This window comes from Lithobates pipiens, unplaced genomic scaffold (assembly GCF_037356315.1).
Source record: "Lithobates pipiens isolate NorthernLeopardFrog02 unplaced genomic scaffold, aLitPip1_a1.2 Scaffold_23, whole genome shotgun sequence".
Classification (NCBI taxonomy): domain Eukaryota; kingdom Metazoa; phylum Chordata; class Amphibia; order Anura; family Ranidae; genus Lithobates; species Lithobates pipiens.
In genome coordinates, this window is record NW_027507785.1 from 330,481,736 (window position 1) to 330,508,554 (window position 26,819).

Sequence of the window (26,819 nt, forward strand, 5' to 3'; positions counted from 1 at the left end):
CGTCAATTTTGTTTGGGAGCCACGTCGCACGACCGCGCAATTGTCAGTTAAAGCGACGCAGTGCCGAATCGCAAAAAGTGGTCTGGTCTTTGACCAGCAAATTGGTCCGGTCTGAAAGTGGTTAAAAAAACAACGAGGTGGAGATCTAGAGGTGGAGATCTAGAGGTGGAGATCTACCTAAACAACCTGGGAGAAGACAAAGATCATCGGGCACGGTGTCGCCTCCTTGCACCAGATTTAACGTGGTAGTTTACTGACGCGTTTCGATATTTCAACAATCCCTTTTATTGAGCGGATGGTATAAATACAAAATAGAGATTTGTTACAGACAAGACACAAGACGATTCTTCAAGTAAAAAAAAACATTCGGCTGATAAAATTCCTGATTAAATCCCTCCGGGAGATCTGCGGCATTTGGAATGGCTACTTGTGTATGGGGGGTCTGTGGCAGCGAATCATCGCCTTCCCGATAACAACGGGAAAATGATGTTTTATAAGGAATCTGCAGTCCTAATATTCAGGCTACGCTCGGCTTCCGTTCCGTGTCCATCAAGGTGCCGCCATAAGTGCCCCCCCCCTCCCCCAAGTCCATGCAGCGGGAGATCCATCGCCCTCCACCACATCACTTGAGTTCATTGTTTGTGGACTCCATGGCTACAAACTTCATCTCGTTGTTCACAGTTCCGGAGGTGATGCTGCCGTCCCGGACTTTATTCCGGAACATGAACGGAAAGGCCTTCTTGAAGGACTTGCGGAAACTGGCGCCCATGAAGCCGTAGACGATGGGGTTGATGGAGGAGTTGGCGTAGGACATGCAGTTGGCCCAGGTTTTGATTTTGTAGGTGGCGTAGTTGGCCTGGAACCCCGGGTAGAAGCCCTGGAACAGGCTGAAGAGCTGGATGGGGCCCCAGCAGATGGTGAAGAGCAGGACGATGACGATCACCATCTTCGAGATTTTACTCCTCATGGCGATGGTCCTCTCCGACAGGAGCTGCACCTGGTGAGGAAGGGAGAGGACATTCAGCATTTGGAAGGAAGGAACGTAGGGCGGTGGTGGTCAACCAGATATAGGTGGGCTCAACTGTGGCACCTGAAATTCCTGGGGACGCCACTGCAATTTCCTGGGGACACCACTGACACCAGTGAAGGATCACTATTCCTCCCACCGACACCAGTGAAGGATCACTATTCCTCCCACTGACACCAGTGAAGGATCACTATTCCTCCCACCGACACCAATGATTGAACACTATTCCTCCTCCTACTGACCACCGGTAATGTTTACCCCACTGACACTGGGGCATTTTCTACGCCCGCTGGCCACATTCCAACCCTCCTAAAGCCCAAAGAACAGTAAACTGGTCCTTTGTCTCTTTGCTTTTGTTGAAAACAAAAAACTGTGGTTTACAGAGCTCAATAGCTCAAGCTTGAATTAACACACACAAGTGATCAACTTTAACAGTTTTTTTCTTTTTCATCATGGCACTGATATATAAAAATATATACAAATCACCCGTACTTTCCCTTTAGAGCCTGAACTGAACCTTCAGCTAAATACATCGCAGGTGTATCACAACAAAAGGTGTGCAAAGTCTTACAGTCCATTTTCCCTCTAAAGCAAAGCAGCCGCAGACTGAGTAGAAAAGTCTGTCCCCTGTCGTGAGTAGGCAGTAGTCTCACTGCAGAGGCCTAAACACCCCACACACACACACACACACACACACACACACACACACACACACACACACACACACATACATACATACACACACATACACACACACACACACACACACACACACACACACACACACATACACACACACACACACATACATACACACACACATACACACACATAAACACACACATACACACACACATACACACACACACACACACACACACACACACACACACACACACACACATACACACACACACACACATACACACACACACATACACACACACACTAAGTCAGAGCTAGAGCTCTCCAATCAAGGAACAGAAGGTTTACATATAGCAGAGTTATAGGCCTGACTCATCAGGAGGTGCCTTGGACCTTTGCAGAGAGACTGCTGCTTCCACACAGTGGGTCCTTCTCTGTAGCATACTGGCAAGGGACATATCTTCTACTCAGGCTGTGGCTGGTTTTGAAGAACACCTTCAGTTGAGCCGATTTAAACTGAAGGTTCAGTAGGGCTTTCATTTTCAAACTTCAGTGGTATAGACAATTACTAGGGGGTAAAATATTTTGGGGCAAGGTTACAAAATGTGTTGCCAAACCATGAATAGGTGTTGTCTGGGGGGGGAACAAGGATGACGCCGGGTGGGCTAATGATGTAATACCTGGTAATTATTGTCCATGGGCTCCACCACGGGTCGGCCCACTCTCTTCAGCATCAAGGAGTAGCAGAGGCAGATGGTGAGTAGAGGAAGCAGGTAGACGGCCAGGAACTGGTAGAGGATGCAAGCCTTCTTCATGGTGTCTGTGGGGAACTGCTCTATGCAGTAGGTGCGGGGGCCGTACCAGTAACCTTTCTGGATCTTCTGGTAGGGGATGATGGGGGTGGAGAGCAAGAGGGAGCCTGTGTGTGAAGATCAGACATTGGATGAGACTTTAACAGAACACCTACAGAACATCTGCAGAACATCTACAGAACTTCTACAGGACGTCTACGGGACGTCTACAGAACTTCTAGAGAACATCTACAGAACTTCTACAGGACGTCTACAGAACATCTACAGAGCTTCAACAGAACTTCTACAGGACGTCTACAGGATGTCTACAGAACTTCTAGAGAACATTTACAGAACTTCTACAGAACTTCTACAGAACATCTATAGAGCTTCTACAGAACATCTACAGAACATCTATAGAGCTTCTACAGAACTTCTACAGAACATCTATAGAGCTTCTACAGAACTTCTACAGAACTTCTACAGAACATCTACAGAGCTTCTACAGAGCTTCTACAGAACATCTACAGAGCTTCTACAGAACATCTACAGAGCTTCTACAGAACATCTACAGAGCTTCTACAGAACTTCTACAGAACTTCTACAGAACTTTTACAGAACTTCTACAGGATGTCTACAGAACTTCTAGAGAACATCTACAGAACTTCTACCAAACTTATATGGAACTTCTAGAGAACAACTACAGAATTTCTACAGAACATCTATTGAACTTCTACAGAACGTCTACAGAATTTCTAGAGAACATCTATATAACTTAAAAAGAATTTCAATGGAACATCTACAGAACATCTACAAAACTTTTACAGAACTTCTAAAGAATATTTACAGAATTTCTATAGAACATCTACAAAACTTATACAGAACGACAACAAAACATCTATAAGAACTTCTACAGAACATCAATAGAACTTATTTGTCGTTGTTCAGTTGTTTAGTCATATCTAACTCTTTGCCACCTCATGGGTCATAGCGTGCCAGGCTTTTCTGTCCTCTACTGCCTCCTGGAGATTGCTTATTTTTATGCTCATTGATTCAATGAAGCTATCTATCCATCTAGAAATTATACAGAACATCTATAGAACTTCTACAGAACCTCTAGAGAAATCTTTAGAACTTCTACAAAACTTCTATAGAACTTATACAGAACATCTATAAGAACTTTCTCTTACAGAACATCTACAGAACATCTATAGAACGTCTACAGAAATCTATACTACTTCTACAAAACTTCTATAGAACATCTACAGAACATCTATAGAACTTCTATAGAACATCTATAGAACGTCTACAGAAATCTATACTACTTCTACAAAACTTCTATAGAACATCTATAGAACTTCTACAGAACATCTACAAAACTTTTATGGAACATCTACAAAACACCTACAGAACTAATCTAGAGAACATCTATAGAACTTCTACAGGACGTCTATAGAATGTCTACAGCAGTGGTCATCAACCCTGTCCTCACGGCCCACTAAAAAGTCAGAATAAGTTCCACTCTTCTAGATATACAGAAACACTATACTACTACCAAAAGTATTGGGACGCCTGCCTTTACACGCACATAAACTTCAATGGCATCCCAGTCGTATGATGGCCATACACTAGACGAAAAATCGTTCCAAAATCTGTCATTTGGGCAGTACCTTTGTTTATCGTCAAGTCGAAAATCGGTTGTGACAATTTTGAGCCGAAAAATCGATGGAAAAGTTTGAAAAACTTCGGCCAGATGGACAATAAATTGAAAGGTTAATGTGCTTCTCGCCCGCACAGTCTGCACTGGGCTTATGCGACAAAACAAACGAAAAATTTACTAATTTATGTCAGTTGAATGATTTATCGATCAAATTCTGGTCATTACATGATGGCAAAATCGTTTGCTCTCACGACCATGTGTTCGTTTTTCGAAAACTCATTCGAACTATTTTTCCACAGGTGTACGGCTAGCATAAGTCCGGAGGGTTCAATATTGAGTTGGCTCCGCCCCTTTGCAGCTATAACAGCTTCAACTCTTCTGGGAAGGCCGTCCACAAGGTTTAGGAGATGTGTCTATGGGAATGTTTCACCATTCTTCCAGAAGAGCATTTGTGAGGTCAGGCACTGATGTTGGATGAGAAGGCCTGGCTCACAGTCTTCGATCTAATGTGGTGTTCTATTGGGTTGAGGTCAGGATTCTGTGCAGGCCAGTCAAGTTCCTCCACCCCAAACTCGCTCATCCATGTCTTTATGGACCTTGCTTTGTACACTGGTGGGCAGTCATGTTGAAACAGGAAGGGGCCGCCCCCAAACCGTTCCCACAAAGTTGGGGGCATGAAATTGTTCAAAATGTCTTGGTATTCTGACGCCTTAAGAGTTCCCTTCACTGGAACTAAGAGGCCAAGACCAACCCCTGAAAGACAACTCCACACCATAATCTCCCCTCCCCCCACACCGTAATTCCCCCTCCACCATATGATTTGGACCAGTGCACAAAGCAAGGGTCCATAAAGACATGGATGAGCGAGTTTGGGGTGGAGGCCTAGGTGTGCGCAGGGGGTGTGCCAGGTGCAGTGCCGATTCCCCCACTGCCTGGGCTCCTCCCCCCCCCCCCTCTGCAGTGCTATGTTTACTATGCTTCAGTTTGTGAATGAACAGGGAGCCGCTTAGCACAGAGCACTTCCCATTCATTCACTGTCCAGTGCAGCTGAGCCTGCAGAAAAATGCATTTGTGTTTTAGCTTTGGGGTGCACACCTATGGATGGAGGAACTTGGCTGGACTAAAGCTGTTATAGCTGCAAAGGGCTGGCCAACTCAATATTGATCCCTACGGACTAAGACTGGGATGCCATTAAAGTTCACGGGCGTGTAAAAGCAGGTGTCCCAATACTTTTGGTCATATAGTGTATATTTGTCAGGCTGGATTAGCTCCCCTTTGGGTGTCCCCTGCGGTGTCCCCACGCTGTCCCCTGCGGTGTCCCCACGCTGTCCCCTGCAGTGTCCCTCCGCTGTCCCCTGTGGTGTCCCCTGCGGCGTCCATGTGCTGTCCCCTACAGTGTCCCCATGCTGTCCCCTGCGGTGTCCCTGCGCTGTCCCCTGCGTTGTCCTCGTGCTGTCCCCTGCGGTGTCCCCAAACTGTCCCCTGCGATGTCCCCTGTGGTGTCCCCTGCGGTGTCCCCACGCTGTCCCCTGCGGTGTCCCTCCGCTGTCCCCTGTGGTGTCCCCTGCACTGTCCCTTGCAGTGTCCTCACACAGTCCCCACGCTGTCCCCTGCGGTGTCCCTGTGGTGTCCCTGCGCTGTCCCCTGCGGTGTTCCCATGCTGTCCCCTGCAGTGTCCCCAAACTGTCCCCTGCGGTATCCCCAAACTGTCCCCTGCGATGTCCCCTGTGGTGTCCCCTGCAGTGTCCCCACGCTGTCCCCTGCAGTGTCCCCACGCTGTCCCTTGCAGTGTCCCCACGCTGTCCTCTGCAGTGTCCCCACGCTGTCCCCTGCAGTGTCCCCTGCAGTGTCCCCACGCTGTCCCCTTCGGTGTCCCCTGCGGGTCGCAGGCACATACATCTTGGTGGGCTTGGAGGGGCAGTTTGTACCTATCCAGATGCAGATGCTGACGATCATGGCCACCCTCGGGGTACGATGCCGCAGAGATCTCAGTGGATATAATGTGGCGTAACATCGATCGGCGCTCATCGCCGTCAGCGTGATACACGTCGCCTGGACTGTCACCTGCAGCCGGAGAAACAGAAGATTCATCTTATATTATATACAATGTATGGAGGATCAGAGACGTCGTCATCGGAGAACCGCCCGGCACTTCCTCCTCATTTCTAGAGATTTGTAACAATAATAAATATTTCAGCAACGAAACAAAAGTGACAATTAAAGTGGAGAGATGAGAGAGATGTCACCATGAATAATCCCGACATGTCCCAATATACACAACGCCCCACCTCCTATCATTAAAGTAAGACACCACTGAGCGCCAGTCCAGTGACTCTGCCTAGGCTGAGATGATGTCATCAGTCTGCTGCAGGCAGAATTTCCTTACTCTCCCCTCCCCCATGTGATCAGACTGCAACATTGTAACAAGTCACAAGATGGGAGGATACAGCAGGGGCTGATCTGTGTCAGCAATGTGTAAACACACCCAAGCATCTCAGTTCTGGAATTAGATAGTGACCCTGAATGATGCCTGAATATAGATGGTGCTGTCCTTCTGGAGAGAAAATCAGCTGAAGGCTATTATTATTATTATTATTATTATTATTATTATTCTATTCTATTTTATTCTATGCATTATTCTATTCCATTATATTCTATTATTATTATTCTATTATATGCATTATTCCATTTTATTATTATTATTCTATTCTATTCTATGCATTCTATCCATTATTCTATTCCATTCTATTTCATTATTATTATTCTATTCTATTATTATTATTCAATTCTAAGCATTATATGCATTATTCTATTACATTCTATTCTATTATTATTCTATTCTATGCATTATTCTATTCTATTATTATTATTATTATTATTATTATTCTATTATATGCATGCTATGTTTTATTCTATTCTATTATTATTATTCTATTCTATTATTATTATATTCTGTGCATTCTATGCCTTATTCTATTACATTCTATTCTATTATAGTTGTTCTATTCTATTCTATTCTATTATTATTCTATTCTATGCATCCTATCTATTATTCTATTCTATTCTATTATTCTATTCTCTTCTAATATCATTATTATATTATATGAATTCTATGCATTATTCTATTATATTATTATTCTATTCTATTGTATTCTATTATTATTCTATTCTGTGCATTCTATGCATGATTCTATTCCATTCTATTCTATTATTATTATTCTATTCTATGCATGATTCTATTCCATTCTATTCTATTATTATTATTCTATTCTATGCATTATTCTATTACATTCTATCCTATTAATATTATCATTCTATTCTATTATTATTATTCTATTCTATACATGATTCTATTCCATTCTATTCTATTATTATTATTCTATTATTATTCTATTCTATGCATTCTATGAATTCTATGCATTACTCTATTCTATTATTATTATTATTATTATTATTTTATTCTATGCATTAAGATAAGAATCCTCCGACTGTCTGTCTTTACACCTGCTGTGCCCATTATGAGGGGTTCCCACCATCCCTGTGCTGAGTTCCCGGGTCTGTACACCCGCTGTGCCCATTATGAGGAGTTTCCACCATCCCTGTGCTGAGTTCCCGGGTCTGTACACCCGCTGTGCCCATTATGAGGGGTTCCCACATTCCCTGTGCTGAGTTCCCGGGTCTGTACACCCGCTGTGCCCATTATGAGGGGTTCCCTCCATCCCTGTGCTGAGTTCCCGGGTCTGTACACCCGCTGTGCCCATTATGAGGGGTTCCCACCATCCCTGTGCTGAGTTCCCAGGTCTGTGCACCCGCTGTGCCCATTATGAGGGGTTCCCACCATCCCTGTGCTGAGTTCACAGGTCTGTACACCCGCTGTGCCCATTATGAGGGGTTCCCACCATCCCTGTGCTGAGTTCCCGGGTCTGTACACCCGCTGTGCCCATTATGAGGGGTTCCCACATTCCCTGTGCTGAGTTCCCGGGTCTGTACACCCGCTGTGCCCATTATGAGGGGTTCCCTCCATCCCTGTGCTGAGTTCTCAGGTCTTTACACCCACTGTGCCCATTATGAGGGGTTCCCACCATCCCTGTGCTGAGTTCCCGGGTCTGTACACCCGCTGTGCCCATTATGAGGGGTTCCCACCATCCCTGTGCTGAGTTCCCGGGTCTGTACACCCGCTGTGCCCATTATGAGGGGTGGAAACACCATAAATTTGAGCTTTCACCACTGAAATTCCCGGAAAGTCTCAGGGAGCCAGCACATGGCTTATCCAGGGAGTCTCCACCCTAAACTTAAATATCAATGCTGGGAGAAAATGCAAACCCTTTAATTGAGCCCCTTGGCAGCACATCCCCCCCACTCCCCCACCCCCACCGTACCTACCTGCTGTAAATAGGCCACAAACTTGCACATGAAGTCTCCGAACACCCAGCTGGGCAGTGGGTAGAGGGTGGCGGTGAACGGGACGCAGCACACTAAGAACATGATGTCGGTGGAAGCCAAGTTAGCTGCAGACACAGACAGAGAGGATTACAATGGGGGACATTGTTCTGATTACATATCTTCATAAATGAGAATCCAAGTACAACTATTGGAGGGTTATGACCCCGGTCAGGTTTTTATTTTTATTTTTTTATCTCATTGGGGAGATTTCCCTTCACTTCCTGTCCAATAGCCAAAACAGGAAGTGAGTGGAAATCCCTCCAAAGTAAGGGAATCCCTGGTAGTAACCAGAACTAGTGTCCCCGTTGGGGAGATTTCCCTTCACTTCCTGTCCAATAGCCAAAACAGGAAGTGACTGGAAATCCCTCCAAAGTAAGGGAATCCTTGGTAGTCACCAGAGCCAGTGTCCCCATTGGGGAGGTTTGCATTCACTTCCTGTTCCATAGCCAACACAGCAAGTGAGAGGAAATCCCTCCAACGTGAAACCTTTGAACTAGTGTCCCCATTGGACGTTTTCCCCTCTATTCCTGTTCTGGTGACAACCCAAAACTTACTGAACAGGAAAAATAGGTAGGGTGAAACTCACAGAGACAGCAATAAAAACTGACAGGGGTTCTAATCCCTCACCACTCTATCCAAAACTAAAGTCATACTTTCAAGCCAGAACATTGCTGCTGTACCATTACAGGTCACCAGGGGGCAGTGCAGCATCACAATCAGAATGTTCCCCGGTCCATCCTTCGCTGGATTCTGAGTTCTATCCCAATCACCATGCTACATAGCAGGGGGTCTCTAAACTGCGGCCCGGGGGCCAGATGAGGCTTGCTTTTATCCGGCTCTTGCGATCTGCATGCGGGTGCCAATATATTGTTAGCAGCACCCCAAATGCAGATTGGAAACGCAGCCAAGTAATGGCAAGGTAGCGCAGTACACACCAGAACACGGAGCGGGAAAGACTTGTTCTGCGCACATTTCCCGCACCCAGGTGAACGTCCCGCCCCTTGCGATCCACATGCAGATGCCAAGGTATTGTTAACGGCACCCCTAACGCAGATCGTTTGCGGCCACCAAATCGCATCGGTACCGCAGTACACACCAGAAGGTGGTGGGGGGAAGCGCCTTCCGCAAACATTTCCCGCACCCGGAGGGGAGGGCATTGCAAGCACAAATTTTTTTTGTGTGTGGTCTGGTTGCGATTTATAACTCATTCAAATGTATGCACCACGCAGGAACGCACAACGCAGGAGCGCACAACGCAGGAACGCACACAACGCAGGAACGCACCACGCAGGAACGCACAACGCAGGAGCGCACAACGCAGGAACGCACACAACGCAGGAACGCACCACGCAGGAACGCACAACGCAGGAGCGCACAACGCAGGAACGCACAACGCAGGAACGCACAACGCAGGAACGCACAACGCAGGAGCGCACAACGCAGGAACGCACACCACGCAGGAGCGCACCACGCAGGAGCGCACAACGCAGGAACGCACAACGCAGGAACGCACAACGCAGGAACGCACAACGCAGGAACGCACCACGCAGGAACGCACAACGCAGGAACGCACAACGCAGGAACGCACAACGCAGGAACGCACCACGGCGGAACGCGCAACGCAGGAGCGCACAACGCAGAAACGCACACAACGCAGGAACGCACCACGCAGGAACGCACAACGCAGGAGCGCACAACGCAGGAACGCACACAACGCAGGAACGCACCACGCAGGAACGCACAACGCAGGAGCGCACAACGCAGGAACGCACAACGCAGGAACGCACAACGCAGGAGCGCACAACGCAGGAGCGCACACAACGCAGGAACGCACCACGCAGGAACGCACAACGCAGGAGCGCACAACGCAGGAACGCACAACGCAGGAACGCACAACGCAGGAGCGCACAACGCAGGAGCGCACAACGCAGGAACGCACAACGCAGGAGCGCACAACGCAGGAACGCACAAGGCAGGAACGCACAACGCAGGAGCGCACAACGCAGGAGCGCACAACGCAGGAACGCACACCACGCAGGAACGCACCACGCAGGAACGCACAACGCAGGAGCGCACAACGCAGGAGCGCACAACGCAGGAACGCACAACGCAGGAACGCACAACGCAGGAGCGCACCACGCAGGAACGCACAACGCAGGAACGCACAACGCAGGAGCGCACAACGCAGGAGCGCACAACGCAGGAACGCACAACACAGGAACGCACAACGCAGGAGCGCACAACGCAGGAGCGCACCACGCAGGAACGCACAACGCAGGAACGCACAACACAGGAACGCACAACGCAGGAGCGCACACCACGCAGGAACGCACAACGCAGGAACGCACAACGCAGGAACGCACCACGCAGGAACGCACCGGAATCGTGGTATGAATTGGCCCTTAAAAAACATATCAAATAAAAAAAAAATGGCCGGACAATGTGAGCCCCCCCCCCAAAAAAATGACCCCCTTTCTGGAAAGTGTAGTTCCCCCCGGAGGATGAAGGTTGCATGGTGTGCAATGGATAAATGTTGTGGATAAACCTCCCAAAATTTGAACCCCCTCCCCCATCCTCAGCTACAGCTGTGAGCTTGGATGTCAAAGGATGCCAAAAAGCTTTGCGATCATAAATTGATCCGGATGGCTGTAGAGCCGCCCGATCGTTTGTATGGGGGCTCTGCGACTGGTGATGTATTGTGTAACTTCTGGGGTCACAACTGTCATTCCTGGGCTGGTGTAGCTGAGGATGCAGAATAATCTGTGCTGGAAGAGCTGCATTGGAAGGCCGGGGAGACATTGAGGTCAAATAGACCCCCCTCCCCCAATGTCCCCATGAAGAGGACCTGTCACATAAATATACATTTTATTATTATTATTATACAGGATTTATATAGCACCATCAGTTTGCTGAGCGCTTTACAATATGAAGGAAGACGGTACAGTTACAATACAATTCGGTACCAGTGAAATCAGAGGGCCCGGCTCCTTAGAGCTTACAATCTAAGAGGGAGGGAATGTCGGCACCTCTGGAATTATTTGACCATGCCATCATATAGCGAGCTCGTTAGTCCGCTATAGGATAGCATGATATTGCCGTGTTTGGCATGCGGTTGCACCCGAGTCCCAATAATTGACACATTTGGCAAGCAGTGGCACCCTGGTCCCATAAATGGGCACGTTTGGCAAGCGGTTGCACCCCATTCCCATTAATTGGCACATTTGGCAAGTGGTTGCACACTGGTCACATTAATTTACAGGTTTTGCAAGCGGCTGCGTACCATTCCAATTAATTGGCACATTTTGCAAGTGCTTGTGCCCTGGTCCCATTAATTGGCACATTTGGCAAATGGTTGCACCCTTTTACCATTAATTGACACATTTGGCAAGTGGCTGTGTCCTATTCCCAATAATTGGCATCTTTGGCAAGTGGCTGTGTCCTATTCCCAATAATTGGCATCTTTGGCAAGTGGTTGCACCCTGCTCCAATAGATTGGCATGTTTGGCAAGTGGTTGCACCCTAGCCTCAATAGTTGGCACGTTTTGACAGATTTTGCACCCTGGTCCCATAGATAGGCACATTTGGCAAGAGGCTGTGCCCTGGTCCCATTAATTGGCAAGTGGCTGTGTCTTTTTTCCAATAATTGTCACATTTGGCGACCAGTTGCTCCCTGGTCCCATAAATTGTCACGTTTGGCAAGTGCTTGCACCTTGGTCCCATTAATTGGCACATTTGGCAAGTGGTTGCACACTGGTCCTATAAATTGACATGTTTGGCAAGTGTCTGCAGCCTGGTCCCAATAATTGGCACGTTTGGCAAGCAGTTGCGTCCCATTCTCATTAATTGGCACATATGGCAGTTGGTTGCGCCCTGGTCACATTAATTGACAGGTTTTGCATGCGGCTGCGTACCACTCCAATTAATTGGCACATTTTGCAAGTGCTTGTGCCCTGGTCCCATTAGTTGGCACATTTGGCAAATGGTTGCACCCTTTTACCATTAACTGACACATTTGGCAAGTGGCTGTGTCCTATTCCCAATAATTGGCACATTTGGCAAGTGGTTGCACCCTGCTCCAATAAATTGGCATGTTTGGCAAGTGGCTGCACCCTAGTCTCAATAGTTTTGCAAGCTTTTGCACCCTGGTCCCATAAATAGGCACATTTGGCAAGAGGTTGTGTCCTGGTCCCATTAATTGGCAAGTGGCTGTGTCCTTTTTCCAATAATTGTCACATTTGGCGACCAGTTGCACCCTGGTCCTATAAATTGACACGTTTGGCAAGTGCTTGCTGCAGGAGTTAACAACTCTGTAAGCATAGGGCTTACATGACAGTGTTAACCTTGCAGTGATTGGTGGGATGGTATAGATGGTAGGATTGGCTGTGCAAGCAGTGGGGAAGGGCCTGAGCATAATGTAGGGGCGGACCCTGCCCACATTCGGCAGCAGAAGCGCCAAGGAAAGTTCCCGCCCTAAGGAGAATTTGGGGACTAGTGCGGGTTTTTTGTGTGTGTGGTTTTGTTTTTTCTTTGTTTTGCAGTCCAAGATCGGTGCGGGTGTCGTGGCAGTGGATGGTGTTTGGTCTTTGCGGGTGAGGAAGAGATTTTGGGAACGGAGACTCAGGATCTGCTGGTGGTATGGGTCCTGATGGTGGTACCCCAGATCACGGAGGTTTATCTGGATATTGGTTATGGGGGCACTGCGGTAAGTGGGTGTCTCTGAGCCAGCCTGTCGGCTTGAGGCCTAAAGACCCACGTCAGAGGGACCGCAGTGTCGTATTTCTTTGGATACTGAGGAGTTGTTATTGGTGGACCTGCAAAGACCAACGCCAGGAGGAGTTGAATGTTTACGTTATTTGAATATTTATTTTAATTAAGGCTGCTACGGCCTATTTTACTCCAGAAGTTGTATGGTTTTTATTGCTAACTATGGTAAGGTGGAGTACAGGTTGATAGCTGTAGGTTATACATTAGTCATGTTTAGCAAGTGGTTGCACCCTGGTCCCGTAAATTGACACGTTTGGCAAGTGGTTGCACCCTGGTCCCATAAATTGGCACATTTGGCAAGTGGTTGCACCCTGGTCCCATAAATTGGCACATTTGGCAAGTGGTTGCACCCTGGTCCCATAAATTGGCATATTTGGCAAGTGGTTGCACCCTGGTCCCATAAATTGGCATATTTGGCAAGTGGTTGCACCCTGGTCCCATAAATTGGCATATTTGGCAAGTGGTTGCACCCTGGTCCCGTAAATTGACACGTTTGACAAGTGGTTGCAACCCGGTCCCATAAATTGACACATTTGGCAAGCAGTTGCGCCCTGGTCCCATAAATTGACACGTTTGGCAAGCAGTTGCACCCTGTTCCCATTAATTGCCACATTTGGCAAGTGCTTGCACCCTGGTTCCATAAATTGACACGTTTGGCAAGCAGTTGCACCCTGTTCCCATTAATTGGCACATTTGGCAAGTGCTTGCACCCTGGTCCCATAAATTGATACGTTTGGCAAGCAGTTTCCCAGAAATTGGCACATTTGGCAAGTGGTTGCACCCTGGTTCCATAAATTGACACGTTTGGCAAGCAGTTGCACCCTGTTCCCATAAATTGGCACATTTGGCAAGTGCTTGCACCCTGGTTCCATAAATTGACACGTTTGGCAAGCAGTTGCACCCTGTTCCCATAAATTGACACATTTGGCAAGTGCTTGCACCCTGTTCCCATTAATTGGCACATTTGGCAAGTGCTTGCACCCTGGTCCCATAAATTGGCACATTTGGCAAGTGTTTGCACCCTATTCCCATTAATTGGCACATTTGGCAAGACCTAAATCAGACCAGCTGTATCCAAAAAAGCAACTGGAGCTGCTTTATAAACAAAGTCGTTATCACGCTGTGTGCCATCAATGACATCACCATCCTTCCTCAAGACGTGCCGCTCTTCTCCAATAGCCCTGACAACCCCCCCCCCCCCTGAAATTTCCACCACTTATGCTGGGGCGCTCCAGAGCATCAAAGGGAAATGATGTCTTAATGGGAGACGTTCTCAGCCTCCTCGCTGTCAATGTGCTCCCAAGAAGCAGATGGAGCAATTTACATGTAATGCCCATAATTGTCCCCATATTCCCAACACACGACATACAAACAATCCCAGGGTCCCCAGGGGACGCGCGTCGAATCTCGTAAACTGCTCTTGCGATGAATTGTGCAAAACCATTCAAATGCTTCGGGTGGGGGGTAAACAGATCTTTAAAGTTCTAAAAGCCATTATTCCGCCTTCCATCCGCGCAGAGGTAGCGATGTCATTTCACGGGTGAAGAGGTTCGAAAAACAGCGGCGCTGAAGACGCATGAGGCGCTGTGTTGCAGCACCGGTCAGGACATGATTTTTATGCAGCATTTCATGCATGTTCATTAGCGACGTGCAGAGGGCTCTGAATCTGGTGACAGCTGGACGGATGACGGCTGCGAGATACTTGGCGTTTTGGCCGCTCTGCTCTGAAATACTTATTGCCCTGTGCTGGCGTTAAAGGAACTCTCCAATCCAAAGTGAAAATTAAACGTGAGTGTAGGCAGGTGCAGTCCCTGTTCTCCACTGTAGGTGGCGCTCTTCCCCAGCGATACTGCAGCTGGAGAGGAAGTCAAGAGAATTCTGGTTTATCTATGGTTTCCTAGGTCCCGATCGGCTGTGCTGCATCTAGGTGACCCTGGTGGACATCTTTTTTTTTTTTTTTGAAAAACCAGTGGCGTGTGAAACACACCCAAAAACTCCACCCGGTGCCAAAAAAAGTACACACACATAAAGAGTGAATCACAAAACGTGCAACGGGTGTTACACTGTCCTCCCCATGGAAGGACCTTACCCTGATCCCCCCTGGGGTGTTAGGCTCCAGATGAGGACTAAGGTACTTCACTTGGTTCATCTGGCCGAAAATAGACGGACCCCTTTCTCTGGAGGGTTTGCCGAAAACCAGACCCACCCAAGTACTCGGTGGGGCTCCCCCGAAGGGAGACCCCATTAGAGAAGGTGAACTAAGCCTAAAGGCCATGTCCACCCCCATCCCAAGACTTTCAGGGTTGGCCAAGGACCCACACCCTACTCATCACACAGTGACAAACATGTAACACATCAACAAAAAAAATACAAAAAAGGGACAAACACGGGGTAAAATAAATAGGAAAGTGGGGAGAAGGAAGTGGGAGAGTGAAAGAGTGACCCTTGAGCTATACAAGGGCCAGGCCCTTCGGCCAGAAATAAAAATTTCCCCTGGTCCTAGCCGAAAGGCTCGGCCCTAGAGGCAGGTGTAAAAAAAAAAAGTGTGTATGGTGAAGTGACCACGGTGCCATAAATCAATGTGAACCTCACTCACAGTGATTGTACGGCACCCCTGAACTGCCACTTCAGTGGCACATTCACCACAGGATTTTCATACAACCCTGATCAACAACCCAGACCACAGCAGCCCCCACCTCAGCCAGGAAGGCCTGAAGTTCTGAGAGCTTGGTGAGAGCCCTTTGCCATCAGGCTCCACCGTTGCTCCCATCACTCCTACATAATTACATTCGGGGAATACTAACCACTCCTCCCCCTCCAGCAAGAGAGGAGCCAGTGTTCTTGCCCGAAAAAACTGACCAGAGCTAGAGCTACCCCAATCTAGGCCAGAAGGCCCAGAAGGCCAGGGACCCGACCCTCTGGGTCAGACCTAATGCAGCACCCATCCTCACCAGGAGCACCCTTCCAGGTCCAATGACACCATTGGATTTGCATGTGCCCTCCCCACACTCGGGAGTAGCACAGCGCCTCCTCTGAGAACTGATAAGAACAGATATTATACTTGATCTTAGCCAAAAGGCTGAGAAGCAATACCCTGGTGGACATGTTGGGTCAGCAGAGCCTAATTAAGTACCTGCCCCCCTCAGGCTTTGGCGTGCTTTCTTGTGAGTGGATAGCGTAGAGACAATTCACCCATCTGTCAGGGAGAGTGAATAACAGTAGGAAAAAAGGTCCATTGGAATCCTCCCCATTGGGCTCAGACTGGCCAGGCCACATTCCGCCCTTGGATAAAGATGCTGTTGCTGCATCAGAACCTGCTCCAATCTACAAGTTTGCACATTACCGTGAGTATAACCAGGTGTGCCTTCCTGAAATTTTATTAATTGCAACTCGTGGTGCGTTAGTTTTCTGTCTAGTCATCGCTGCGGTGTACCAGTTCCTCCAGTGACCAGTTCCTCCAGTGACCTGAGAACCCTGCAGCAGAGATATTCCCGAACACACCCAGCAGAGATCCCCTGTGTGTCTCACATACAGAAAGTCCCCTGTGTGTCTCACATACAGAAGGTCCCCTGTGTCCCCTGTGTGTCTCACATACAGAAGGTCCCCTGTGTGTCTCACCTACAGAAGGGTCCCCTGCGTGTCTCGCATACAGAAGGGTCCCCTGCGTGTTTGACATACAGAAGGGTCCCCTGCGTGTCTCAAATACAGAAGGGTCCCCTGCGTGTCTCACATACAGAAGGGACCCCTGCGTGTCTCACATACAGAAGAGGCCCCTGTGTGTCTCACATACAGAAGTTCCCCTGTGTGTCTCACATACAGAAGTACCCCTGTGTGTCTCACATACAGAAGTTCCCCTGCGTGTCTCACATACAGAAGGGTCCCCTGCGTGTCTCACATACAGAAGGGTCCCCTGCGTGTCTCACATACAGAAGGGTCCCCTGCGTGTCTCACATACAGAAGTTCCCCTGCGTGTCTCACATACAGAAGTTCCCCTGTGTGTCTCACATACAGAAGGGACCCCTGCGTCTCTTACATACAGAAGGGTCCCCTGCGTCTCTTACATACAGAAGGGTCCCCTGCGTGTCTCACATACAGAAGAGTCCCCTGCGTGTCTCACATACAGAAGAGTCCCCTGCGTGTCTCACATACAGAAGAGTCCCCTGCGTGTCTCACATACAGAAGAGTCCCCTGCGTGTCTCACATACAGAAGAGTCCCCTGCGTGTCTCACATACAGAAGGGACCCCTGCGTGTCTCACATACAGAAGGGTCCACTGCGTGTCTCACATACAGAAGTTCCCCTGCGTGTCTCACATACAGAAGTTCCCCTGCGTGTCTCACATACAGAAGGTCCCCTGTGTGTCTCACATACAGAAGGTCCCCTGTGTGTCTCACATACAGATGGTCCCCTGCGTGTCTCACATACAGAAGGGACCCCTGCGTCTCTTACATACAGAAGGGTCCCCTGCGTGTCTCACATACAGAAGAGTCCCCTGCATGTCTCACATACAGAAGAGTCCCCTGCGTGTCTCACATACAGAAGGGTCCACTGCGTGTCTCACATACAGAAGGTCCCCTGTGTGTCTCACATACAGAAGGTCCCCTGTGTGTCTCACATACAGAAGTTCCCCTGCGTGTCTCACATACAGAAGGTCCCCTGTGTGTCTCACATACAGAAGGTCCCCTGTGTGTCTCACATACAGAAGTTCCCCTGTGTGTCTCACATACAGAAGGGTCCCCTGCGTGTCTCACATACAGAAGTTCCCCTGCGTGTCTTACATACAGAAGGGTCCCCTGCGTGTCTCACATACAGAAGGGACTCCTGCATATCTCACATACAGAAGATTCCCCTGTGTGTCTCACATACAGAAGGTCCCCCTGTGTGTCTCACATACAGAAGTTCCCCTGTGTGTCTCACATACAGAAGGGTCCCCTGCGTGTCTCACATACAGAAGTTCCCCTGCGTGTCTTACATACAGAAGGGTCCCCTGCGTGTCTCACATACAGAAGAGTCCCCTGCGTGTCTCACATACAGAGGGGTTCCTTGTGTGTCCTACAGACAGAAAGGTTCCTTGAAACCACCAATCAGACTGAACCTGCCTTGACAGTTTGATTCTGATTTGTGATGAACAAGGCAGTGATAGAGTAAGTTACAAACCACAGCCTTCGGGAACCGACATGTGCACTGCCGAAAATTTGTTAGTTTTAGTTTAATTCGTTGGGGGGGGGGGGGGGGGGGTTCCGTTTTTTGGGTCATTCGTTATGATCACAATTCGTAAATTCGAAAAAATTAGCAAATTCATAAATCTGAAAATCCGAAAATAAGAAATAAAATCAGAAAATTTGAAAGAATAACTAAATAACAAATAATAACTAATTATTAAATGATAGGTATTGGAATTTCCCTTTCAAAGGTGGCTGTTAGTGAACATAACGAATACGCATCTTCGCCCTTGTACACACGGTCGGACATTCCGACGGACAATGTCCGATCGGACCGTGTTGTCGGATAATCCGACCGTGTGTGGGCTCCATCGGACTGTTTACGTCTGAATATCCGACGGACCAAGTTTTCCAGCTTTGCTATAAAATTTTCCGATAACATCATCCGATCGGACTTTGTCCGATCATGTGTAGAGAATTCCGATCGGACAAAGTGCCACGCATGCTCAGATCAAATTCCTACACCAAAGCTATTGGCTACTAGCCTGAACGTAGTCCCGTCATAACGAAATAACGTCATCACGTTCTGAACGATCGGATTTTCCGACAACTTCGTCCGACCGTGTGTATGCAACAGTTTCGGACAAAATCCGTCTGAAAAAATCCGACGGATTTGGTTGTCGGAATGTCCGACCCATGTGTACAAGGGCTTAGACGAATGGAACGGAATAAATTAATAATAAATAATAATAAAGAGTTTTTATTATTATTATTGTTGTTGTTTAATATTATTAATTTGTTACGTTCCATTCGTTATTTCAGATCATTTGTAACCTCGGATAAATTCATATTCGCTACATTCACTAACAGCCAAATTAGAAAGGAAATTCCAATACCTATAATTTAATAGTTAGCAATAGTTAAGTTATTATTAGTTAGTTATTATTTCAGATTTTTGAATTTTCGAGAAAATTTTCTTTAATTCTGATATTTCCGAATGAACTAATTTGTTGAAATTCAGAAAGAAAACGAAGTGCACGCGTCTATTCAGGAAAGACACTCCCAGCAACCCTGTAAGAATCTCCCTGAAATCTACCCGCAGTAGATTACAGAGAACTCACATTGGGCTGACCTGAGACCACTTTCTCACTTTAGCGCAGTCACAGAGTTTACTGTTAAACATTACCAACATCTAATTTTGGCTGGAATCTTTCACTTGCTGACTGCAATACGTATATATACGTTGCGGTTTGCAGGTCGTTTACCGGGATTATGGATGAAGATATCAGCCGTAACCCCCCCGGTATCGCTTTTTTCAGCCGGCGGCTGGCTTTCTCATAAAAGTGGTCCAAGTTGCTCATGAGCTGCTGGAGCACTTTCCAAAGCAGCGGGAAGGGAACGCCCCTCCCCCTGCTGCCGCTCGACCAGTTTTTTCTCTGACTTATCGTTTCGGTTCGCCCCAAAAAATGATCAGACGGCGTGCCTAGCTGCTTCCACAGACGATCAAAGAGTAGATACTCTTTGATCACCTCTATGGCCCTGGAGGACTGGAGTGACGTCATGACTTTACTTTCGGTCCAGGCTGGAAGTAAATCATTTATTTTTTTAAGCAGAAGATCAAATATTTTCTTTTTTTTTGCTTTTAACCACTTCCTGTCCGGCCTATAGCAAAATGACGGCCGGGGCGGTGGTTCCGTTATGCTCCCTGGACGTAGGACGTCTTTCAGGATAACGAGCCAGCGATCAGTCTGACACACAGCGCCACCGATCTCGGTAAAAAGCCGACGAAGGCTCTTTACCACGCGATCAGCCGTGTCCAATCACAGCTGATCACGGTGTAAACAGGAAGAGCAGTTTTTCCTCTATCACATCATACAGATGCGACTCACTTGGGTGCTCTCCTGACGGGGGAGGGCTGCGCTGATAATCAATCAGCGCAGCCCTCCCCAAGGATGCCCATATAGGACCACCTGGGATGCCACCAGGGATGCCCACCACTGATGACCACCAGGTATGCCACCCATGGCCACCAGGAATGCCAATCTGTGCCCACAAATGATGCCAATCAGTGCCCATCACGGATGCTTGCCAGTGCCTCCTTATCAGTAATGCCCATCAGTGCCATCTATCAGTGTCCATCAATGTCACCTATCAGTGCAACCTACCAGTGCTGCCTATCAGTGCCCATCAGTGCCACCCGTAAGTACCCATCAGTGCAGCATTTCAGTGCCCATCAGTGCCACCTACCAGTGTCACCTATCAGTGCCACCTATGAGTGCCGTCTATCAATGCCCATTAGTGCTGCATATCACCATGATTAAGTCAAGTGAATGACGAAACATGTCGGGGCGTGGCTACTAGGTAACTGAGAGGAGAAGAACCATCGGACGGCTCACGTCTTTCTTCACCAAGGTGCTGGCGAGGCCAAGAAGCGGTGAGAGATTTAAAGCGGGGTTCCACCGCCGTTTTTTTTTTTCTGCATTAATCTTCAAAAGTAAGTATTCTAAATAGGTTACTTACTTGTATATGATGTGAAAGTGTCTTGCAGCCGTTTTTCGTTCGCCTAAAGTCATTAGAAAAACGTCTCCAGACGTTTTCCATTTTGCCTGTGGGCATGTGAAGCCCACAGGCATTGTGTTGCGGGACACAGTCCTCCAAATCTCCCAGCATGCACCGCCCGTAAGATCTGCGATCCCGCGCATGCGCAGATCAATCCGCTCGAGCGCTGACAACAACTCAGGCGCCGCACAGACTCCTGGGAAATAAAAACAACGATCCCAGGAGCCCCTGCGGCCGACAGGAAGAACTGACCTGCCGCTGAAGCCCCGCCCCTTTCCGGAATCTCCAGAGACAGGAAATTTGAAACAAGAAGAAAACAGAAGAAGACATCAGCAAGGTAAGGGGGGTATCTAGCGATTAGGGAAGGGGGGGATCACATAGACGTAGGACTAGTAATTCGGGTGGAGCTCCGCTTTAAAGAGTGTGTCTCGCATACCCTGGGTCCGCTAAAATCACCAATGCTTTGGCAATCAGCTGTGTTAAAGTGTGTTGTGGCTTAACTTATTTGGCGTGGTTCGAAGTTTTTAAATGTGAGTGTAACTTAAAGCGGAGGTCCACCCTAAAGTGGACCTTCCGCTCATCGGGAACCCTCCCCCCCTCCGGCGCCACAATTGGCACCTTTCAGGGGGGAGGGGGGGTGCAGATACCTGTACAGTACAGGTATCTGCACCCACTTCCGGGATAGCTCTCTGCGGAAAGGGGCGTAGATTACGCCCCTTTCCGCAAGTGCCCGCCCCTTTCCGCAAGTGCCCCGCTGCCTGCTGGGAAACACACAGATCCCAGAGGCAGCGGGGACCGTCCTTATTGCGCAGCGCAACTCGCGCATGCGCAGTAGGGAACCGGGAAATGAAGCCGAAAGGCTCCATTTCCTGATTCCCATACCCAAGATGGCGGCGGCAGGACCCCAGAGACGATCGAGAGATCGGCTTCGGGTGCCGACATCGCGGGTGCGCTGGGCGAGTAAGTGTCACTATTTTAAAAGTCAGCAGCTGCAGTATTTGTAGCTGCTGGCTTTTAAAAAAAAAAAAAAAAAACGCGGAGTCCCGGCGGACTCCCGCTTTAAGAGGATCTTCTTATGTGTGATTAAAAGTTTTTTTTATTTTATTTTATTTTTTTTTACAGTATCACGCTATGGGAGCATTTCTTTTTTCTATTCCATGAGAGCGTTCTGTCTATGAAAGTGTCAATTGGGTCAGCTCTTCTCCCGCTGAAGTGAAGGATTGTATGCCTGTCATCCACATCCCTGCAAAAAGGGTTTGGAAAGCGCTTCTTTGCCAAACACGTTGAGTGTGATTAATTCACATAAGGAAAGGTGAAGGAAAGGCGGTTTGAGAGCAAAAAAAACACTGATCAATATTGCTTGTTAAAGTGAAATATGTTTTGGAGACTCCCGGACTTTTGCAACATTGTATGAACACTGCATATGCTCTGCAATACTCCCTGAGGAGTGTTTACATGTATAGTGTGAAGTATCACTTATTCACTGGGTTTTTTATTTATTTATATTATTTTATATTTTTATTTACTATTAATTATTTTTCTATTTATTTATGTATACAATTTTGTTTGAGCTATATCTGATGCACTTTGTAGTATAATATTTAGTGATGTAACAGTCACCTGTTTTAGCGCCACTTGTTTCAATTATTTACAATAGGAACAAATACACAGTGCTGCATATCAGCATAGCTCCCAACTGTCCCTGATTTGGAGCAATGTCCCTCTGTCCCTCATTACTCCTCATTTGTCTCTCATGTTGCTCTGATCTATATAGTTGTATATAAAATGCACTTTTTTATCTTTCAAAAAGTGTTTCCCAGAGCTACACCTTTCATCCAAATTCTAAATTGCTGCATTTGTAAATTTTAAAAGACAATAAAAAGGAAGAGTAGTGGTAAAAACAAAAGCACTTGTGGATTTAATTAAGCTTTTTTTTTTTGGGGGGGGGTTAATTCTCCTTTAAGGGGGTGTGGCAGGGGGCGTGCCCTATGCCTACATACATTTGCTAGTAGTCAGTGCCACCTCATCATTACCGCCTTATCAGTGCCCATCAGTGAAGGAGAAAACGTACTTATTTACAAAATTTTATTACAGAAACGAAGAAAAACTTTTTTTTTTTCAAATTCTTTTATTTTTTTTTTGTTCAGCAAAAAATAAAAACCCCAGAGGTGATCAAATACCACCAAGAGAAAGCTCTATTTGTGGGAACAAAGTGATGTAAATTGTTTGGGAATAGCGTTGTAAGCCCTTGTACACACGGTCGGAGAATCCGTCGGAATGTGTCCTATCGGACCGTGTTGTCGGATATTCCGAATGTGTGTGGTCTGCATCGGAATGTTTCCATCGGAATATCCGTCGGACCCAATTTTCCAACTTGTTGGAAATATTTTCCGACCAACTGGTCCGATCGGACATACTCCGATCATGTGTAGAGAATTCCGATCGGACAAAGTGCCACGCATGCTCAGATCAAATTCCTCCTACATCAAAGCTATTGGCTACTAGCCTGAACGTAGTCCCGTCGTAACGAAATTACGTCATCACGTTCTGAAAGCTCGGATTTTTCGACAACTTATTCCGACTGTGTGTATGCAACAGTTTCGGACAAAATCCGACGGACAAAATCCGACGGATTTGGTTGTCGAAATCTCCGACCGTGTGTACAGGGGCTAAGACTGCGGAGGTGGGGGAGGATTTTTGCTAGGAGAGTTTATTTTGGGGGTTTGTGCTAGAAGTGGTGATATGTTAGAGAGGGAGAGGATATTTGTGCTAGAAGGTATTTTTTTTGGGGTAGGGGGGTAGGGATAACTTGGAGGTGTTTGTGCTATGAGGGGGAATATTTGTGCTAGTAGGGATGATTGTTGAGGGGGAGGGGGGGAGGGTGTTTGTGCTAGGAAGGGGATTTGGAGTAGGGAGAAGAGGATGTGTACTCGGAGGGGAAAATTAAAGGGGTGGAGGATATGTGCTAGTAGGGGTGACTTTTTTTTGAGGGGGAGCATTTGTGCTGAGGGGGTGGAAGGGGCGGAGATTTGTGCAGCAAGGGGGGATTTTAGCAGGCGGGGCGGGGCTGATTTGTACTTAGGTGTAATCATGCAGATAAGTGCCCGATTTCTTTGTTAGGGGGGGGATTTTTGCTGACACATATCCGTGTGGTGGGGGATCATCTTGCGGTGCAGTTTTGGCATGATCGCTCTGGGCGCTAGGTGACCTTGCTCTGGCACTGCCCTCTAGTGGCGCACCCACAATTCTATTTCCTTCTGCTGGCCACACTGTTTGCTTATTTTGCAATCCTTTGATATGAGCACCCCAGATTTAGTTCTTCTGTAGTTCTGATGAGCACTGCAACCCCCCCCCCCCCACATTGTACTCTATGAGAAGATTCTCATTCACTAAGTGCATTATTTTAAATTTAGAATCATTGAACTGCAATTTTCGCTGCTGTGACCAATTCTCCAATCATGGTCCATAATTTAGCTTTTATCCTCTTTGATAAAGCGTGGCAGTCTGTGTGAAACGCGTCAGAACATGTATTTATGGTGCTATTGATCTATAAAGAAGATTTGCTGCATTCCAGATAAGTGGAACTCTTTTGTTATGAATCTGCTTAATGGATCTGACAGGTCAAGGTGGGGCATTTGTGCCGATGGTTGATGTTGGTTGTCTCGTTATTTACGTCGCAGAGCAAAAATGATATCGCTACAATTATAAGATATAAACCTGTTTTGTGTAGAGTCCCCTCTGAGTCCATCTACCCGCCGCCGCCACGCCCAGACAAACCCCCCCCCCCGCAATTGTTCAGAGATTTGTTTGCTGCAACATTTGGATTCTTTTTAGTACTCCGCTTGGATTTTGCAAAATTTAAAACACAGGGCGGCTGACTGCTCTACAGCCGACAAAATGTTACCCCGAGAGATGATCGCGAAAATACGGACGGCGTTACATTCGGACAGATGTCCTGAACTGAATCTGATCTCAGTCTTATTTTTGGTGGTTCAGGTTCCCAGACTTGCTTGAGGCCAATTACTGGCGGTATTCGGCAGACCCCCCACCCCTGTTCTCCGCTCCCTCCCCTAGAAGAGGACAGTCATCCAAGTTCAGAAATGTAATAAGGCAAAGAGAGCATCAAAAATCCTTAGAAGTCCAAAGTCACTATTGTCATAGGCTTGCGCACAGAGTGCGCCGGATGTGCCTAAGCACACCCTAACTACCCCGTGCAGATTCCTCCTGCGGGGGACTCCCCCCTCTTCTCCTACCTCCCCCAGAAGAGGACATTCACCCAAGTTCAGAAATCGAGGTGTAATAATTCAAAGAAAAGTCCAAAGTCTCTATTTTCATAGACGTGTGCACATGGTGTGCTGCATGTGCCTAGGCACACCCTAATCAGCCCTACGCAGCAGATTTCCTCTGCTGCGGGGGACCCCCCTCTCTTCTCCTCCCACCCCCAGAAGAGGACATTCACCCAAGTTCAGAAATGTAATAAGGCAAAGAGAGCATCAAATGAAAAATCCTTAGACATCCAAAGTCTCTATTGTCATAGGCTTGCGCACAGGGTGTGCCAGATGTGCCTAAGCACACCCTAATTACCCCGTGCGGTGCAGATTCCCCCTGCTGCGGGGGACCCCTCCTCTTCTCCTCCCTCCCCCAGAAGAGGACATTCACCCAAGTTCAGAAATCAAAGTGTAATAAGTCAAAGAAAAGTCCAAAGTCTCTATTTTCATAGACATGTGCACATGGTGCGCTGGATGTGCCTGGGCACACCCTAATCATCCCTACACAGAAGATTTCCTCTGCTGCGGGGGACCTCCCCCTCTTCTCCTCCCTCCCCCAGAAGAGGACATTCACCCAAGTTCAGAAATGTCTTAAGGCAAAGAGAGCATCAAATGAAAAATCCTTAGACATCCAAAGTCTCTATTGTCATAGGCTTGCGCACAGGGTGCACCAGATGTGCCTAAGCACACCCTAATTACCCCGTGCGGTGCAGATTCCCCCTGCTGCGGGGGACCCCTCCTCTTCTCCTCCCTCCCACAGAAGAGGACATTCACCCAAGTTCAGAAATCGAGGCGTAATAAGTCAAAGAAAAGTCTCTATTGTCATAGACGTGTGCACATGGTGTGCTGGATGTGCTTGGGCACACCCTAATCAGCCCCACGCAGCAGATTTCATCTGCTGCAGGGGGCCCCTCTCTCCACCACCTCCCCCAGAATAGGACATTCACCCAAGTTCATAAATCCATGTGTAATTAGTCAAAGAAAAGTTCAAAACCTCTTTGTCATAGGCATGTGCACAGGGTGTGCCGAATGTGCCTGGGCACACCCTAATCACCCCGTGTGCCTTAGATTCCCCCTGCTGCGGGGGACCCCCTCTCCTTCCCCCTCCCCCAGCCTTTGTCCATATATTTGTCTCAGTATAGTTTTTTGTGGCCATGGCATTTGTTATTGGAGAATAGGGATGAGCTTCGTGTTCGAGTCGAACGTACGTTCGACTCGAACATTGGCTGTTCGTTCGTTCGGCGAATTCCGAACGTTTTGGCCGTTCGCGTCAAAATTCGAGTGACGCGCGCGCGGACCACAATGCACTGCGTTGGCGCAGTGCATTGCTGCCCGATGATTGGCCAAGCATGCACTGTGACCCCGCATGCTTGGCCAATCGCAGCGCCGGCAGCGAGGAGAGCCATGATTGGCCACAGGCATCCTGCCTGTGGCCAATCATAGCTCAGGCTGTGTAGTGCACGCCCCACACTATATAAGGCCGCCTTTGAGGCGGCCTCCT

General features: G+C 47.8%; 1 protein-coding gene and 1 pseudogene across 1 annotated transcript in view; both read right to left on the bottom strand.

Moving 5' to 3' along the window:
• Nucleotides 1–261: 261 nt before the first annotated feature.
• Nucleotides 262–26,819, bottom strand: part of LOC143926697 (G-protein coupled receptor 54-like) — a 41,654-nt gene continuing 15,096 nt past the window's right edge. The window contains exons 2-5 of the mRNA XM_077450706.1: nt 8,507–8,631; nt 6,052–6,187; nt 2,353–2,591; nt 262–997 (exon numbers count right to left, since the gene is read on the bottom strand). Of these exons, the coding sequence (XP_077306832.1) occupies nt 623–997; nt 2,353–2,591; nt 6,052–6,187; nt 8,507–8,631 (875 nt within the window). The 3' untranslated portion in view covers nt 262–622. The remainder of the gene's footprint in view (nt 998–2,352; nt 2,592–6,051; nt 6,188–8,506; nt 8,632–26,819) is intronic.
• Nucleotides 16,312–16,421, bottom strand: LOC143928552 (U2 spliceosomal RNA; annotated as a pseudogene).